Here is an 18,312-nt window from a genome sequence, read left to right on the forward strand (position 1 = left end):
TAGCTTCACTGCATGTACTTGATTGTGACGCAGAGGATGAGAGGCTGTCTGAGTTCTTATTTCATGGTTTGCCCCTCCAATCTGGCTGCTTTGCAAGGGTGCTGAGTGTCTGCCTGGAAATACTGCCATCCATTTGGGCATACCAGGATGTGGCATGCTTTGAGAGGAGATGGTTAGCACCCCAAGGCAAAGCTTTGGACACAGTAATCTAATATCGGCCATATGCACGAGGATGACGGCCCCAGGTCAGTGTGGTGCTTATTTGACTCAGAATGAGGTGGCTGTGTAGGATGCACCACTGCCACGTGGATCTCCTTGAATAGACATTGGATCCTTTCTTGCCAGAACCATAGCTGAGTTATTCCTAGGTTAAGCAAAGACATTCTAGCATCTTGCAAGTGCGGTACCGTGACGTCAGTGTATGAATAGATTCATTGTTGTGACTCACTTTCACCTTCAAAATTACTCCCACAGCTAAAACTGCAACAAGACCACAAAGATTTTGATGATGGGAAATGTTATTAACATCTTATCATCATGGGACCCTTAACACTGAAATGATTTTGTTTGCCATCTTAAATAGTCCACCAGGAGTATTAAAACATAATGCCTAAATTTTATGACAATGTTAACATTGTCCGTTTTGATGTTGTTTTTATTTGTATTGCTTCCTCTTGTGCATCTGTTTCAGGAAGACCAGACCAGACTGAAGATTTGCTTTTTTCTTCATTTCAAGAGAGTTTGCAGATGGTAGACAAGGCTTCCCGTCACACTAAGAAGAGGTAAACATTTGGAGTGTGCTTTCTGCACTCCACACACTTTTTCCCTTCCTAATGCGGAGGAATCTGCTGACTTCTTCGGGTTTGGTGCTTTTACAGGCGAGGCACAGCGCAATCCCCCATGCAGATGTTCACGCTTCTGAGGCAGCCTGCGCCAGAGACCCTGGAGATATCAAAAGCAGCCGAAGTCTTTGAAATGACTTTACACCTCATAAAGGCCAAGGCAAGCCGGAGACATAAAAGAGCCTTTGCTGTGACAGGTGAGCTCCTGTTTCAATTCAACTTAGCTGCCAACTCAGCATTGCAGTAATCCAGCCACCCCCAACAACCTGTCTATTTATGTTGTGTTTACACCAGGAGTCATCGTTAAAAGCTTGATCCCAGAAGCGGGTCATTTTCATAACCAGCAAGTGATAGCATTCGTCTTGATTCTGTACTTCTTCTGAATAAGCTAAATGTCATGTCTGATCTATGTACACAGGCTGGATGTACATTAGGCTTGGAAATAGATATTACACACAAACCTCGGAGGACTGTTGACTGTGGGATGTTTGATTTGCATTTGTCAACCTAATTAACTCCCGTTAAGAGTACCTCTCTGTGGAGGAAGTGGAGCTGATAGCTAACTGGTCCGGGTGCCCTGCACCTGTGCAGTCAGCCCGCTGTCCCCAGGGAGAGCATTCCAACAAGTACCGCTCCATCGACGGAGTCTGCAACAACAGGTAACACACCTTGACCTGCCTCACATCCAAAGAACAGTTCATGGGATGAATATGTACTCGCAAAACCAAGTTGTGACCAGTATTTAACACACTGACTGGATAGCTAGATATATAGATAGATAGCTGGATAGATAGATCGTCTTTATTGTCGCAGAGATTTGCTTTGTACATGTTCCATATAAAACGTAACCACAGATAACCACAGCATATAACACCTAACATTAATGCCCCACCCGACCCGTGTACATGTATTCAAGTGATTCTGCGTCCTCACTTCTGGCTCAGGTGGTTGAGTGCTGCAATGGCAGAGGGCACACAACATCTACTAAAGTGAACTCTTTTCCATTTTAAAGTCTATTAAAGTGAACTCTTTTCCATTTTAAAGTTCCAGTTACAAGAGCGGATTCGGGGCCTGATCGTTATCATTTGCTATTATCTGTGTCGGAAGTGTCATTCATGTCTAACAGGCAGGCCGCTGATCTTATAGGATCATATCCCAGGCAGCGTGGGCCCCGGGCACAGAAGCACAGAAGCAGCGCTGGGCTCCGAGGCTGACCGGATGGTGGCATTTGACGCAGGGAGCAGCGTGGGTGCTGATGAGATGGCCTGTGACAGAGTGAACCGGTCAAGGAGTGCTGGGCAGATGGAGGGCACAGCAGTCCCGGTGTGAGGGGAGCCTCCAGCAGGGAGAGTTGTGCTAAGCAGAGCAGGAACGATATCTTGCTCCAGTGCTGTTATCATGCACACAAGGAGGGCCCCCTCTAAATAAATATCTGTGCCTGTCTGTGTTACCCAGGGCAGCGCAGAGTTAGTCACCGAGATGTTCCCTCGGTGGAACGGTGCCGGGCGCTTTTTATCTGGCAGCTGTGACTGACAGATGTGGAGGGGAAAGTATATTGCATTTCTGTCTCATTCAAGTCGCGTTGCTCCGAAATGAACTGACAGCTGAGTTGATTAACACAGAACAATGTAATTCAACAAAGCCCAATCAGCCACTGTTCTCTGTGCTCACGATGTATCCAACCAGCCTGTACGGTCCTCTTAAAAACCTCACATTTGTCACTATGGTTGCCGTGCACTGCTTCAGATATTGCTTGTGACACTTGACAGTGTGGTGTTTTACGCGGATGACAGACTGCATCTAAATCTCGGGCTCGGGTTGGTGTTGCTTAAAACCCCTTGAAACTGTGATGTGCCTGAGATAGGGTTTTTTCAATGCAGCTATTCAGACTTTCTGTCTTCTTCAGAAATAACCCTCTCTGGGGAGCCGCCAACACGCCATTGGCCAGATGGCTCCCGGCGGAGTACGAAGACAAGGAGAGCCAGCCCAAAGGCTGGAACACCGGCCGCCAGTATGCCGGTTTCCAGCTCCCTCCGGTAAGCTGAAGGATGTGACAACACAGATTGAAAAATCTATTTTGGTTTCATTTTATAGCCGACAATCATTTTATACTTACATATAGCTGGAATATAGAAACAGTACATTAAAAAGTGTCCATTGTGATGTATCATGACGGGCAATGTAGGCCTGATTGTAGGCTTGCTGCTGGGAATGACACATTAATATGTAAACATGGACATTTAAAAATAGCATATGTCCCACTGTGATAAACAGACGTTACATCAGAAGTTACATATGGTAATAGCTGCCACCTTAAAATTGCATTGCACCATTTTAACATTCATGTTGCAGGAGTCTTTCAAGGAAGTCTGCATTAAAAATGTAATATTTGAAGCCTACTGCCTCAATAATACATCATTCTCCCCAAATACACAAGTAAACTAAATCTTTTACAGTTTTAGTCTAATGTAGCCCAGAGATATGCAAAGAAGCCCCTTTACACAAGGTCAGGAATGAGGACAAGAGCATGAATTGTGTTGATGCTGTAACTCAAAAAGGGCTTTTATTTGCTTCCTGTTGTTGACATACATGATGCAGCGAAGTACATTCTATACATACATATACATTTTGTAAACACACAGTATGGCCATAGTGTAGCTCTGCTATCCCAGCAAGTGCTTAATGCAGCCATCCTCATTTGAATAAGCCAAAGGAGGAAAGTTCATTAAAAAGATTGCTGAGAGAAGCTGCATGCTAACGATCACGGAATGGAGGGCAAAGCATTCAGTTGCTCGTCACATCCCACCCTTATTTTCATACATTTACTTTTTAAATCATTGCTGATGCTTTCAGGGCAAGCTGTGCACTGTTCCATATTCATACATTTATAGGTGCGTGAAGTGAGCAACAAAATTATGCAAGGCTCTGCCAGCAAGCCTGTCCTGGAGGATGAAGCCTATTCTCAGATGCTGGTGGACTGGGGCCAGTACATAGACCACGACATCTCCTTCACTCCACAGAGCAGCCGCAGAAGCAGCACGTCGGTTCCCAACGGACCGGACTGCCTGAGCATGTGTGAAAATGCCAACCAGTGCTTCCCGATAGAGGTACCGCTCACCACTCACGCCCTGTTTCTCATGCAGTCAGCTATGCTGGTTCATACAGTCTTACTATGACTCCTGAGTGCTTGTAATTCTTGTGATGTTATTGTGTAAGTAACCTGCTACCTAAAACATGTAGCTGTATATGGCACTTGCTCATTATGTTGTTCATGTCATTAGTACCAACATCATACATAAACATCATACATAAACATCATACCTAAACATACATAAACATCATAATGAACAGCCATCATTGACAGCCCTTGCGAGACTGTACAAAGCACATTACAATGCTCATAACGTACCATAAAGAGAGTATTCAAAAGAGTGGTACAATGAAAGTACCACCAGCATAGGCTAATTGAAATATAGATCTGTCTTAGGCTAACTCCTGATATAAGTTATAAGATTTAAGGTTAAGCTAATTAATTGGAAAGTTGCTGCATTTTGCCAGGCAGTTGTATAAGTGCCAGTGAGAGTGAGAAGCCATCTTGAAAGGCACCAGCCGGTTCTGTTACTTGAAGGATCAGATATAATAGCGGGGGATCTGAGTGCGCTTGTGACTGACACCTCGGATTCAGATGCAGGGATTAACCTCACGCTTCTTAAAGCCACTACTGGAAGAACACAGCTGAAGTGCAGTGGAATATGACGACTGAAGGTGTAAGAAAAAAAGTTTAAGAAGGACAAGGACCAAGGACACCATTAGTTTGTCTTTGAGAGGGCTGCAGCCACAAGAGCTTGTTTTTACATGCGTAATTAGTGAGTGTGTTCAGTAAAACATTTAGCTTCTCAATCCAATAAAACAGGAGAAACCATTCTTGTTTTTTTTTTTGCCCCGAGGGCTGACTTTGAGCCAAGAATTACATTCACTAACGAGTGTGTTACATTCACTAACGATGAAGTGTTCTCACACTATCAGGTATCAAAATTAGGCACATGCACATTACCAAGCTGAGGAAGGGTAATGATGCAGGTTAATTCAATTAATTGTGTTAGATGCAATTCAAAAGACTCACAGACACCAGCACCATATCCCCCCCTTCCTGCCCCTACCCCGATTCTGTTCTGAGGTTCTCTGTGTTCTGGGGAGAACAGCCTGTTCTGAGGTTCTCTGTGTTCTGGGGAGAACAGCCTGTTCTGAGGTTCTCTGTGTTCTGGGGAGAACAGCCTGTTCTGAGGTTCTCTGTGTTCTGGGGAGAACAGCCTGTTCTGAGGTTCTCTGTGTTCTGGGGAGAACAGCCTGTTCTGAGGTTCTCTGTGTTCTGGGGAGAACAGCCTGTTCTTTTCCATGGGACCCCAGACATGCGTAAGCCTTTGGATGCTGAATGTCTCGAGCATCCTAAGACTGTGCAAACAGCCAGAGTCAGCCGGCTATGGAGCTGTATTGAGTAATATACCATAACACTCCCATTTAAATTCACAGTGTATAGTGTCTCCTTCAATCCAATTCCCCTTAGCAGTACTGTGATATAATTCTTGTTGTGGAGCTTATCAGAGGAGTGGGGTAGAAACAGGAATTGTTTTGACAGCTTGGGAAGCCCCTTTTTTGGTGTGTCGAGGATGTTTAAGCATAATTTTTCTCCATGAGAAGTCTGCTGGTGCGGCCAGAGTGCGCAGTGAACTGTGTTTATCAGTCCGCTGGAGTGAGAGGCCAGGAGCCCAGGGCACTGACCTCTGATTAAGGGTCTTTGATTGTTTCTTTATCAGAACGGACCAGTACACTCTCTGGCCGGCCGGGCCCAATGGGTCCACGAGCCGCACAGTGCATTAATCAGTCTGCGGGCTGTTTTTCGGATCTGCGCTTGTTTGCGATTAATCTCAGCCCATCCCAGCCAGAGGAAAGTGACTCAGCCACAACATGGTATGTGATCATCCAGCCCGGGTCGCCACGGAGAAGTACAGAAGCATGCATGCACGCATGCGCGTGCAGACACGCACGCATGCAGGCACGCGCACACACACACACACTCACACGCACACACACACACGCACACACACACACACACACACACACACACACGCACACACACACACACACACACACACACACAGAAAAACACACAGAAAAACACACACAGAAAAACACACACAGAAAACTGACAGGTGACTGCGCCGCATTTATTGGTATTGAACAAGCCAGCTCTTGAGAGGCAGATCCAATGGCAGCCTTGGCACTGGAATTCCTGGTTGCTGGAGGCCTGTATCTGAGATGATAAGGATCCATGTCCTTTTTTCTTCATGCTTTTATGCAGAGCAGTTTGATGCCTGGAGTTGATATCGCTCCAGATTGCCTCTCTGACACAGTCTGCCCACAGATCTTAGGGTCAGCTTTGGCATTACCATAGTGACGTCTGAGCTCGTCTTCGTGCCGTTTTGCTAAAGCACGTTCGATTCGTTTCCCTGTGAACAGCTTGCTACCAGAGGATTGCCCTGGGCCTCATGTTCTTCTTATGTGGGATGAAATTAGACATCTGAGCTGGTGGATGCGGGGCTGTGCACAGCAATAAATCAACAGCTGTAAACACAGCTATCATTACTTGTTATCATATCATATCATTATTGTTGCTGCATGCAATCTGTCTTACATGTCACCAGTTCTTTGCTTTGCTGGAAATCCAGGAAAACTACAGTAGGTACTGCAATAAGGAGGGGTTTGTGTTAAGTACAGAATGGATGTACAGTTTTTCTCTGTAGTTTTTTCATGTCCCTCATGTGTGAGACAAGATCTCCTCCATGTAACCGTCTTTTGGAATGGGATAGATTCAGTGGAGGGAACCTACGCTTTCTCAGAGGCATCAGTGTTGGTGATACAATCCTGTCAAAGCTGTAATATGTTGTGATGGACTGCAGGCCGCCCAAATGACACTGCTCTTTTTACCTGGATCTTTGTGGTCAGTAAAATGAAATGGGATTTGTCACACTTGCCTGTGCAGGCTACCAATCAGACTTTATGATTGCCTCAAACCATATTGCTTCCTCAGTATCTTCTAGCAAAGCACAGTTGCATGGACAGACTCATATGATATAATAGACATGCACATTCACATTCACACTGATAAACACATGGTTACTGACTTAGTGCACGTTACATGTACACACACATACACACACACACACATACACACACACACCCCACACACACACCCCACACACACGCACATACACACACAAAATCAGGCCGATAAAGTTCATATTACTGCAAAGCAGCTGTCAGGAAGCTGGTAGACTCTGTGATGTTTTGTTTGAATTGCATTTGAGCCTCGTCAACTGTTTGTAAGAGCACGAGAGTCTGTCAGCTCCTCAGGGACATGCTCTGTGGAGCACTGGAGTTGCTGGGAAAAACAATTGTAAGGAGCTACATAATGATGCAATAAAAATGCTCTGGGAAATGAGAAACCCCCCCCCACTGCACTGGAAGCAAGCTTTGGGAGATCAGAAGTGGGACAGATCATCAGAATTAGCCCTGAAAATGAGATGGAGTACTGGATCCATCTGAACAAGTGAAGATGAGACGGAGTACTGGATCCATCTGAACAAGTGTGCAAATGGCCATCATCTCTTTTAAAACACATTACCGTTTTTCCTGGTGGCCAAGACACATTTTTTTTGGAACAATTCACCATTTTCTCAAAACTACGCACACATTTCCAGAGATACTCACATTTAACCACGAGGTCAAAATCAAACTTTGCTCTCAGACAACACACACAAGTACTCAAAAACACACGCTGCATGACTGTCTTTCACACTAGAAGTATTACTTTAAAACGGTCACCTTGAAATTGTTATTTTCAGCGCAATCTATATTAGTTTGGCATACAGATTACACTTTCAGAAAAACTCTGTCAAAAAAATTCTATAATTAAAAAAACTTTCAATGTCACACTGATGATAAGGAGATGTTTTGTCTCTAGCAAGCAAACATGTGCTGATTGACAGATCTTTATGAAAAGATAAACAAATGCAGTCATTTTACAGTAGAAGAAAAATACAACATAGTATAAATTAGGGCTGTCAGCGTTAACGCGTTAATCTATGCGATTAATGCGGCCGCGATTAACGCGATCAAATATTTTAACGCAATTAATGCAACTTAAAATTTTATTTATTTATTTTTTTTTTTAATGCCTTTATGTGGAAAGTTTGAGAACCACTGCGGTAGTTGAAGATGGAGAGAGCTGAGGGATTGTTGGGCGGAAAGTTTCTGTTTAATAGGCAAAATTACGGAACAATCGACAAAACTAAAGTTTTTGAATTTAGCAAATTGAATTTAGCTATCACAGAAGCAGCTCGTCTTTAAGTTATCACCTTAATGCAAAGCACCCGACAGAAAGCAGTCCCAGGTTAGATGGTCGCCAACCCACACGACTTCTCTAGTAAAATAACTAGACCAGTCCGTGAAAAGGTTACCAACGCTTTAGCAGTTTGGGTTGCCGGTGACTGTCGGACCATCAACATAGTTAAGGACGTTGGGCTGACTGAGGTGATTCGAATTGCTTCAGGGGACAACTCTTACGATTTACCGTCGAAGGGCACCATTGTGTCTCGCATACATTCCTTTTATGACGGCGAGAGAGCACGGAAAATTCAGCTCCTCGAGCAAGCTGCCACCGTCACCCTTACTGGTGACCACTGGACATCAGTCAGCAATGACAATTACCTGGGTGTCACAGCTTATTTGATTGACAATGTATGGAAATTGAGATATTTTTCATTGGAAGTAAAAAAAAAAAAAAACAGACAAACAAACTTTTAATCGCGATTAATCTAGATTAATGAATTTCAAAATGTGAGATTAATTAGTACATTTTTTTTAATCTATTGACAGCCCTAGTATAAATACATATGTACATGTAACTACTCTGCATCACTCTCAATACTGACATTGTTGATAATCTACATATCGCAGTTACAGCAAATGGCTCACTGTAAGTTTGGCTGCACTCGCTGTCCAGCCTCATCATAGACATCCATATGAGCACATTATGAATGATCAAACTTGTTGTCTTAACGTAATATTGTGGTCCTACTCTTCCTCGTCCTCATCCTCTTTGTGCTGGTCCTCCTCTGGTAACCCCTCTGGTGTCTTGCAATCTCTACATTGTATGATCCACTGTTCTAAAGCATATTGGCACACCGATTATTGATTCATGAAAAAGGTGTGCTCATTTTGTTCAGATGGTGATGGCTTGAGTTTATTGTATTGATTGGTGAATAGTGTTGACAGTTTGTACAGAGAAAAGTGCATATCTTTCAAGATCTGAGGTAAAGCTATTGTTTTTTTTTTGTTGCTGTTACAAATCAGGAAAAACTGTAAGTGGGTTGTATTGCCAGAGCGCTTTTCTCTCACCATCTGAAAAAGAGAGGCGCTTTGAACCACGAGGCCCATTCACAATTCCCAGCACATTTGCCCTGTGTCAAAAAGGCATCTACAGGGGTAAAACATGAGATACAAAAGTCCCTAATGTGCAGCGAACATCAAACCCCATCTCATCTTGTGTATGCCAACCCTGCAGCAGCACACATTTCTGAGAGCCAGGCTGCTATTTTAAGAAGTAAAAGAAAAGTGTTTGGGAGGGGTGGGGGACACTACCTCCATCACACAAAAAAAGATGAGATAGTGAAAGGCGAACACAAAGGCGTGAGCACGCTCTACGTGACAAGGCAGTCTGTGAGTGAAATCCCCCTCATCAGGGGTGCTGCCCCGGGCCTTTTTGCATAAAACAACGTTGAGCCCCACGGCGAAGGCCACTCCGTCCCAGTTTTAGAGTGCCTCCATGTGAAAGGCAGGGCAGAAAAGAGGAGCGATGAAGATGAAAGGAAGGGAGCGCGTTTCAAATGTTTGGATAAAGGAGGTGAGATGCTTTCCAAACGGCAGGTCTGACGGGTTAAGTGTTTTAAACTGCCAGCTTCCTGCCTCGAGGGTAAGGCGGATTCCTCCGCCAAACGTCCGCAGCGCCAGTGCTGGGCTCTTGATGCAAATCGGATTTGAGTTTGGCATTTATTAAAATCACACTCACCAATGTTAAAGGAGGTGTGTTTGTATTGTCACTATTATATGTCGCCATGTAAAAACGTTACCCAGCACGGCACTCTTGTTTGTGGCAGATGTTACGGTGTGATTTGGAGTGTATGATTCAAGTAATTCAGTCACTATATTTATGCTAATTTTGATGCTAACAGATCCCCGCGGAGGAGCAGCTGTTTGGGAGGAAGGGCTGTCTTCCTTTCTTCCGTTCGTCGCCTGCCTGCCTGAGCGTGGAGAAGAGTGGCCCTCGCCGCGACCTCCAGCAGATGCTCCAGCGGCAGCAGACCAACTCTGTTACTTCCTTCCTGGACGCCTCCACCGTGTATGGACACGGCCCAGCTCTCCAGAGCCTGCTGCGGGACCGAGCCAGCTCCGCCGGCCTGCTGGCTGTCAATCACAGGTTCGCCGATCACGGCGGGCGGCCCTTCTTGCCGTCTGTTGCCAACAACACCCCGTCGGCGTGCTTCCAGGAGCCCGGCGGTGACGGCGGCGGCGCCGGGGCGGGGAGCGAGCGGGTGGAGTGCTTTCTGGCGGGGGACAGCAGGGTGAACGAGGTGCTGCCACTCAGTGCCCTTCACACGCTGTGGGTCAGGGAGCACAATCGAGTGGCGGCCACTCTGAAAGCACTCAACCCCCAGTGGAGCGCAGAGATCACTTACCAGGAGAGCCGCAAAATCATCGGAGCGCTGCACCAGGCAGGTTCCCTTGAACGCACATCACCACATGTGGGGGCCTGTTTGAAACAGAGTCATAGAACACATTCACAGCTTCCTGGCGTTAGCAGATCCTTTTCATATGATATACAGATTAGGACTTTGTGGAAAACCCATGTGACTGTATTATCAGTGCATTAAGTCAAGGTTAAAGATTAGGTCCACAAAAACAGCTCTTTCAAATGCCTCAGGTCTGCCTCACATTTAAATGATAACTTCACAGTGACTTGAATTTCATTTGACTTCATTTGACTGCTAATTCATGCAAAGTAGAGTATACACTGTTTTAAACTCGTACAGACCTGACCACAAAAGAATATGTTTTATTTATGATGTCCCATGAATTTGTTTTTTGGCTCTTTTTTGACCAAACATCATAAAATAGTTTGATGGAAAAGTAAGAATTAATTTACAAAGCAGCAAGCACTTTATAAAAGACAGACCCATATTGACTACTCATGAGATAAAAAAATGTACTCCCCTTTAACATTGCAAAAGGTGCATACTGATTTGTTTAAGTACATAGACCTGGATAGAATTTGGAACAATTGGACATCAAGATATTATTTCTTTATCTCATGAAATTTACAAATCCATGAGAGAAATATCTCATCAAGGATACATGACACTTTTTAGCATTATCTCTCCAAAACTTGATTTCAATTCCTGTCTAGCCTAGAATGAAGACAGTGGTATGAGAACATACAGTATGAGACCATATTCATCATGCTTTTCATTTGAGGACTACATACCAAAGCCACCCCTCATGGTCACCATACCAGAACTATCTACAGAACAAAACATGCCATTATTTGCCACAGGCCAGAATCTCACTCTAACTGTCCAATGAACCAGTACCCTCTGACCCCTGACACGTTTGACCCTCTGTTAGAGCAGGTGTGACCATCAGACGTTGCCATGGCACCACACTAACTCATTAGTAACTGCAGTGGAACATGAGGCTTAATCTAATGGAATCTGGTCATCATTATGACTCAGAGCTTTGATGGGATGTGCTGGGCAGCCTCGCGCTCACCGTGGTTCAGTTGTCCAGTTTTTGGTGTGAGTGGACTCGCCCTGCCCGAGCTTCAGAGTTCTAACGGACAGCCGATTCACCACACTGGGCCAAGGGATTAGGGGTCTTGAGCCGGCAACTAAAGCCTATCCTCTCTGAGCAGTCCCCGCTGGATCAAAGAGGCAGTTTATCGGTCACAGAAGGATCTAGAAGGTTGTGTGCAAGCCAGGCCCTTTAAATTAAAGTGGCAGAGAGAGTTACTCTGAAGTGTTGTGTGAGAGAGCAAGACAGACTGCACACATGAGCTAGAGGGAACTGTTTTAACAATGTCCCACTGGACCAGGGAAGAGAGGAGTTTTATATTTATAACATATGCCACATATATATATAAAACATATAACAGAACCCATGAAAGAGGGTTTGGTCTCACTTTGATGAAGGTTCCATTTTGGAATTGGATGGCCGGCATTTTGATTTACACATACTGACAGTAAAAAGTGAAGGTGTTGAAGGGTTTGTTTAGTGGAGGTGGCTCTACTGTGTGTGTGTGTGTGTGTGTGTGTGTGTGTGTGTGTGTGTGTGTGTGTGTGTGTGTGTGTGTGTGTGTGTGTGTGTGTGTGTGTGTGTGTGTGTGTGTGTCAGTGAGTGAATGTGAGTGCGTGTGGTGGGTGTTGTGATTCTGGAGGTGAGCCCAGGCTTTTATAAATAGTGATAAGAGCAGGTAGAATTTCTGAGCGGAATCGCAAAGGGAATGGAACGTGCAATCTTATCTTATCTCCCAGCTCAGGATGTCCCAAATTGCCACCTTAGAGGCATATTTGGACTCAAATGTATGTACAATATCCCAGATACCCTGTCCTTATCCTATACCTCTGTCAGCAAACCTGTTCCTGGATTAAAAGCATTTGTTATCAGTAAGCGTGGCCAGCCTGTCATATTTCATTTTTTTTTTCAATATGCTAATAGTGATCTCTGAAGATAAAGCAACCCATTGACTTACTTTGTAATTTTCATTTCAGATCATTACCATGAGGGACTATGTGCCAAAAATCATTGGACAGGAGGCTTTTGATCAATATGTCGGCCCGTACAGAGGTTACGACGACTCTGTGAATCCGTCAGTCTCTAATGTGTTTGCTACGGCTGCGTTCCGCTTTGGCCACGCCACCATTGCAGCGGTGCTGACGAGGCTCAACGAGAGTCTCCAGGAGCACCCACTCTTCCCCTCTCTCCAGCTGCACCAAACCTTCTTCAGCCCCTGGAGGATCGTCAGGCAGGGTCAGTGCTCTCCATCCTGCCCACCAGGCATACTCAGAGCAGCGGAGGCTAGATTTGGTGTCTCGAGATCAAATCTCTGCCATATTGTAACCAATATTCTAGGCTGGTAGGAGACATGTGAATAATGACTGACTGTGTGATCTGGAGGGTTGTTGCCATTTGCTCTCTTTCTCCTCTCCGGTTCTCTTTTCTCTGTTCTGTTCTGTGCTTTTTCTCTTCTGTCTTTCACACACACACATGCGTGCACAAAGACACACACACACACACACACACACACACACACACACACACACATGCGCGCACAAAGACACACACACACACACACACACAGGCACAAGCCTGCCTATTATGATGTACTTGTTGACATAAATGGAAGCCCTGATTGTAAAGGTTAGCTGTGTTCAAAGGTTATGTGATTGCTAAGGAAAGGTAGTGCCTGCAACAGAAGCAGTCCTCATTACCAGCCCTGGGCTCTGTGAGCTGTACAGGAGAGCAGTGGTGGAAAGTCTGGAGCACTGAAGATGTCCATTTCAAATCCCAATAATGCCCCCTCTGCTGAGAGAACTCAGTCCTCATAGGCCCATCACAGGAAAGCCTGATCCATACTCGCACGCCAGTGCTCCACCTGTGGATTCATTATCACATGATCAGATATTTCTTATTCTCTCTTAAGATTTCCTTTTCAGTTAGGGAGTAATTCCACTGATAGAAATAGAACCCATTGACCAGTTTTGCATAGTAGTGAATGGGTAGTTGGGTAGATATGAAATGCCTTTGCAATATGGTAGATTTTAGGTCCACCTGTTTTTTCTTGTTGGTTTTGTTTGGCCAGATTTCTCATGTATTGTTTTATGGTTTGTATCATGTTTTGCATTGCGTTTTGGGTTGGGTTTGCACATAATGGTGAAGGATGGGTGGGGGGTGGGGGGGGAGACAGCAGGCTATCTCTGATTGGCTGGACATAGAACCCGAGGGGGCAGCTGAGCATGAAAGGGAGCGTGGAGTTCACTCCTCTGTGGCCCCTGCAGGAGGGCTGGATCCTGTGATCCGTGGCCTTTTGGCCCGGCCCGCCGCCAAGGTGACCCGGGACCACTTAATGAGCCAAGAGCTGACAGAGAGGCTGGTGATGCTGACCATTCCCGAGACTCTGGACCTGGCTGCCCTGAACCTCCAGCGGGGACGAGATCACGCTCTACCAGGTCCAGTATTAATGGCCCACTCTGACTTTGACTCTGTGTTTATCCTGTCATAGACCTCAGTGGATTGCCTGTTAGTAGAATATTAAGGCAAAACACTTGGCATAGTGATTAAGAATATTCAGTTTCTCCATTGCTATTCTTGACTCAGAACACTTCACAATTGTTGGTTGATGATATTCTTCAATAGAGTACTTTGTGACGACTGCATGGGTTCAGTTTTATTTACATTCACTGCTGGCCTATATCAAGAAAGTGACTCAGGTCATATTTTCAGCACATTTACACACTCGCTCAGCCATATAATAACAGTAATTGAAAAGCAGGCTGACATACACATCTTGACATCTTAATTACACAGTTAACGGGCGCTGTTGAGTGGCTAGTCTATGGCTCCAACACAATTTACCTCCTCAACTAGCAATAGCCAGTGTATAAATGTATGCCCTGATTTAGATCAACGCATGAAATACTCATGGACAATGTACAAGAGACTGAAACGAATATAATTCTGCTTAACTCAGTTCATTTGTCTTACTTAGATAGCTGCATATTTTTAGCTTTACCCAAATTGAAGAGCCTCTGCAAAATAACATGGCTCTACATGGCTTTGAAGCACTACATTTCATTTTCAGCTCACCTTCAGCTCAGCACGTCTTGTATTTTTCTGTGGTTGTTATGGTTTTGGCCAACAAGCACCTACCGCTTCACCATATTAGAGATGTTAAGTGTTCTACAGTCTACAAAAGGGCTAGTACCATGCAGCATTTTATTTTTAAATAGTTAACAGACTGCAGACTTAAGAGCAGAAAGAGCATTCTGCACTGTCAGTACTGTCAAACAAGGCCATGCACACTGCACCTCAAGGACTGACGGCGGTGACATCATCTCGTGCGATGTCATTTGACAGGCCTCACTATAGTCTGATTCTGAGCTCTGGCTGCCTGATCAAGTTAAGACACTCGTCATTGACAATAAGAATTACCCTGCTGTACACAAGCAGAGCTGCCGACTCCCACAAAAGGGGGGATTTAGGGACTCTAAGCTTCACGGAATTCATGGATTCATCATGGCCCATTATTATGCAAAGACCAACCAGAAAGATGAGCACCTGGTGCACCTCTGCAATTAACTGCTCTATTTCACATTGCCAGAATAAAAAAAAAAAAAACTGTGAACGCCTTCCTAGGAACAAAAGAGCAAAACCTTTCATCTTACATGCCAATGGCCTCCTAATAATATAGGGGACTTCACCTGAGGACCATCATGCAGGGGATAACGGGAGCTCCTCAATTAAAAAATGATTACAGCTCGTGTCTTCAGCGGTGGTAGCATTAGTGCAGAGAGAGTTGGGATTGTGAAGAGTGCGCTGAGACCAGACAGTTCATATAAAAGTGGCCTATTTTTTCATCTTCAGCGGTGAATAGATGTGAGGAGTATGAAAACAGAGCACAGCTGGACGATTTGAAAGTTGAAGATTTATTTTTAGTACTTTACTGCTTTATAGAATGTTTTATCATTTCTCAGGGTACAACGAGTGGAAGCGCTTCTGTGGGTTTGACAGAGCGCAGACTCCGACAGACCTTGGTAAGGTTCTAAATGACTGGCGCCTGGTTGAAAAGATTATGGAGCTGTATGGCCACCCTGACAACATTGATGTGTGGCTGGGCGGCCTGTTGGAAGAGGTGCTGCCCGGTGCTCGGACCGGCCCCCTGTTTGCCTGTCTCATCGGGAAACAGATGAAAGCACTTCGCCAGGGAGACAGGTACTGTAGGATTTATAAGATGCTGCACTTCAAGGCTCAGTGACTCAAGTCAAAGCACATATATATGGAACCACATGCATCCACTCCCACAATACACTATAGGAGCTCATTACGGTCTCTCCAAATTATACCTTCATGAAAGACAAATGCAGACTGAAGAGACAGTTGTGCATATTGTCCTTCTGTATGCTGTCATATGTAAAACAGCAGCCTATGTGGCCATTATAGCAGCATTTGAAGCATTGAAGCATTTGAAGCATGTTCATATTCTATGGCCATCTCTTGTGTGTGTGTGTGTGTGTGTGTGTGTGTGTGTGTGTGTGTGTGTGTGTGTGTGTGTGTGTGTGTGTGTGTGTGTGTGTCATTGTGATTCTGACCCGGTGTGCTGTAGGTTTTGGTGGGAGAGCCCAGGCGTGTTCACACAGGACCAGAGGGCAGAGGTGATGAAGCACTCTCTGTCGCGTGTCATCTGTGACAACAGTGGGATAGAGGTGGTGCCCTCGGATGCCTTCAGACTGGACAGAGGCCCACAGGATCTTCTCCCCTGCAAAACCGTCCCCTCAATGAACCTGGAGGCTTGGAGGGAGAGTTTGAACCAAGGTTTGGGGCTCAGCATCTTGACTTCTTCATTTACATTTCCAATTAGTGCAAAGTGTTAAAGCGCCTTGATCTCACTGTATTCACCCTGAAAAAGCATTCTGCTACGGCAGTTCATGGAGATAAGAGGTATACTTAGGTGCAATTTTGCTGTTTATATGACAATATGCAGGGCATAGACATAACTTCTGTGAGAGAATTAATAATTTATTTATAATGTTTATAACTGACATCACACATGAACAAGCCTCACTAACACATGTCACAGGTAATGAGTATTTATTCAGAGTTCCTTTGCAACAGAATGTACGTATATGGCATGGACTTCTCCCTTAAAGCTGCTAAGCATGTAATTATGAGATGTGGGCTGGAGTTTCTAAAAAAGTCCAGATCCAGATTTGCCTCTGCCAATAACCCAGTGCTCTCATAACTCCCCCACCCACGCCAGTGCCGAGGGTGAGGCCGGCTCCTGCTCACACTCACTCTGGGTTTCTTGCTGGGGAATGTCACATACAGTAAAATGTTAAAACCCAAGATAATCAAATTAAAGATAATTGAAGGGCTTCAGCTTTCTACAAATTATACCAAATGCCTGGGTGTATACAGAACTAAAGAAATAACTGACCACATACACATTTGCCCTTTCAGCAGCTTGTGAAACAAAAATGAAAGCTGTCTTGACTTTAACCCTCTAATCCCCATAGCGGCCGCCGACGGCATGTTAGAATTAGTTCCGTTCTGCTAGCAACGATAACCCACAATAACCCCAGGAAGTAAAACGAAACGAGGAAGTAAAATGAGTTTGTTGTATCAAATGAAAGGTTTTTACAACAAACAACCCTGTTAATCGACTGGGTAATATAAAAACCTTTTATATGCAACGAGTTTTATTGTTCCATTTGTCCTAATGATCGGGAAAATAGTTAAAAGCGTGTTTGAAAGTTATAGTAGCCTATTTGTCATTATGAAGTCCTAATCTGTCTACTCGCTAGATCAGACTTTATAATGGTTATTTTGTTAACTGTGCATTATATTAACTTGCTTTTAAAACAAGGTAAGATATAGTGAGTTAATTTTAAGCGTACAGGATACTTTGATAATGACTAAGATGTAGCTGAAAATTGACAATTAATATTACTTCATAGTAACATCAAAATGGGTTAAAAAAACGATTCACTGATGTTACAAAAGTATGATTTTTCTTGTTTAAATATAGGGAACACTGACTAAACAGGCATCATTGCAAATATTGTAGTAAGAAACAGTAAAACACACAACAATCTGCTGATAAAAGGATTATGTCTTCAATAAAGTTGGTTGAACATGTTCAGAACACTGTAAAGAAAGGGTAAAAAATGTTTAGCAGTAATTAATCTGGCCATTCACTGTAAAACACTTGACACACAGATCACACAGGTGAAAAGGGATTATCTCCAATGCCAGGGTATTGCCATGTGACACGTATCAAACTTTGCTGATGAAACTAAAGATTGTGTCTCAATGAAAGGGGGGTGGAATATGTTTAGGACATTCCAAACATTAAATAAAATGTGTGAAGTAGTTGAGATTTACGTCCCTGAATGCTCCACAATACTTTAAACATAGGTGATCAGACAGGCGAAAATGCATTAACTTCAATGGCAGGGCCATGTGACATGTATCGCTCTTTGCTGAAAAAACTAAAGATTGTGTCTCAATGAAAGGGGGGTGGAATATGTTCAGGACACTCCAAACATTAAATAAAATGTGTGAAGTAGTTGAGATTTACGTC

At 44.3% G+C, this 18,312-nt stretch overlaps 1 protein-coding gene across 1 annotated transcript; it reads left to right on the top strand.

The window, feature by feature from the left end:
* The first annotated feature begins 975 nt into the window (after positions 1-975).
* tpo (thyroid peroxidase) lies at positions 976-16,603 on the top strand. Its single transcript, XM_031580952.1, has 10 exons — positions 976-1,039; positions 1,369-1,501; positions 2,749-2,878; positions 3,734-3,949; positions 5,045-5,311; positions 10,133-10,672; positions 12,725-12,983; positions 14,012-14,182; positions 15,707-15,944; positions 16,336-16,603. Exons 1-10 carry the CDS (start codon positions 976-978, stop codon positions 16,601-16,603), a joined length of 2,286 nt encoding a protein of 761 aa, XP_031436812.1.
* Positions 16,604-18,312: the final 1,709 nt, after the last annotated feature.

The sequence above is a fragment of the Clupea harengus genome, chromosome 14 (assembly GCF_900700415.2).
Source record: "Clupea harengus chromosome 14, Ch_v2.0.2, whole genome shotgun sequence".
Taxonomy (NCBI): Eukaryota; Metazoa; Chordata; class Actinopteri; order Clupeiformes; family Clupeidae; genus Clupea; species Clupea harengus.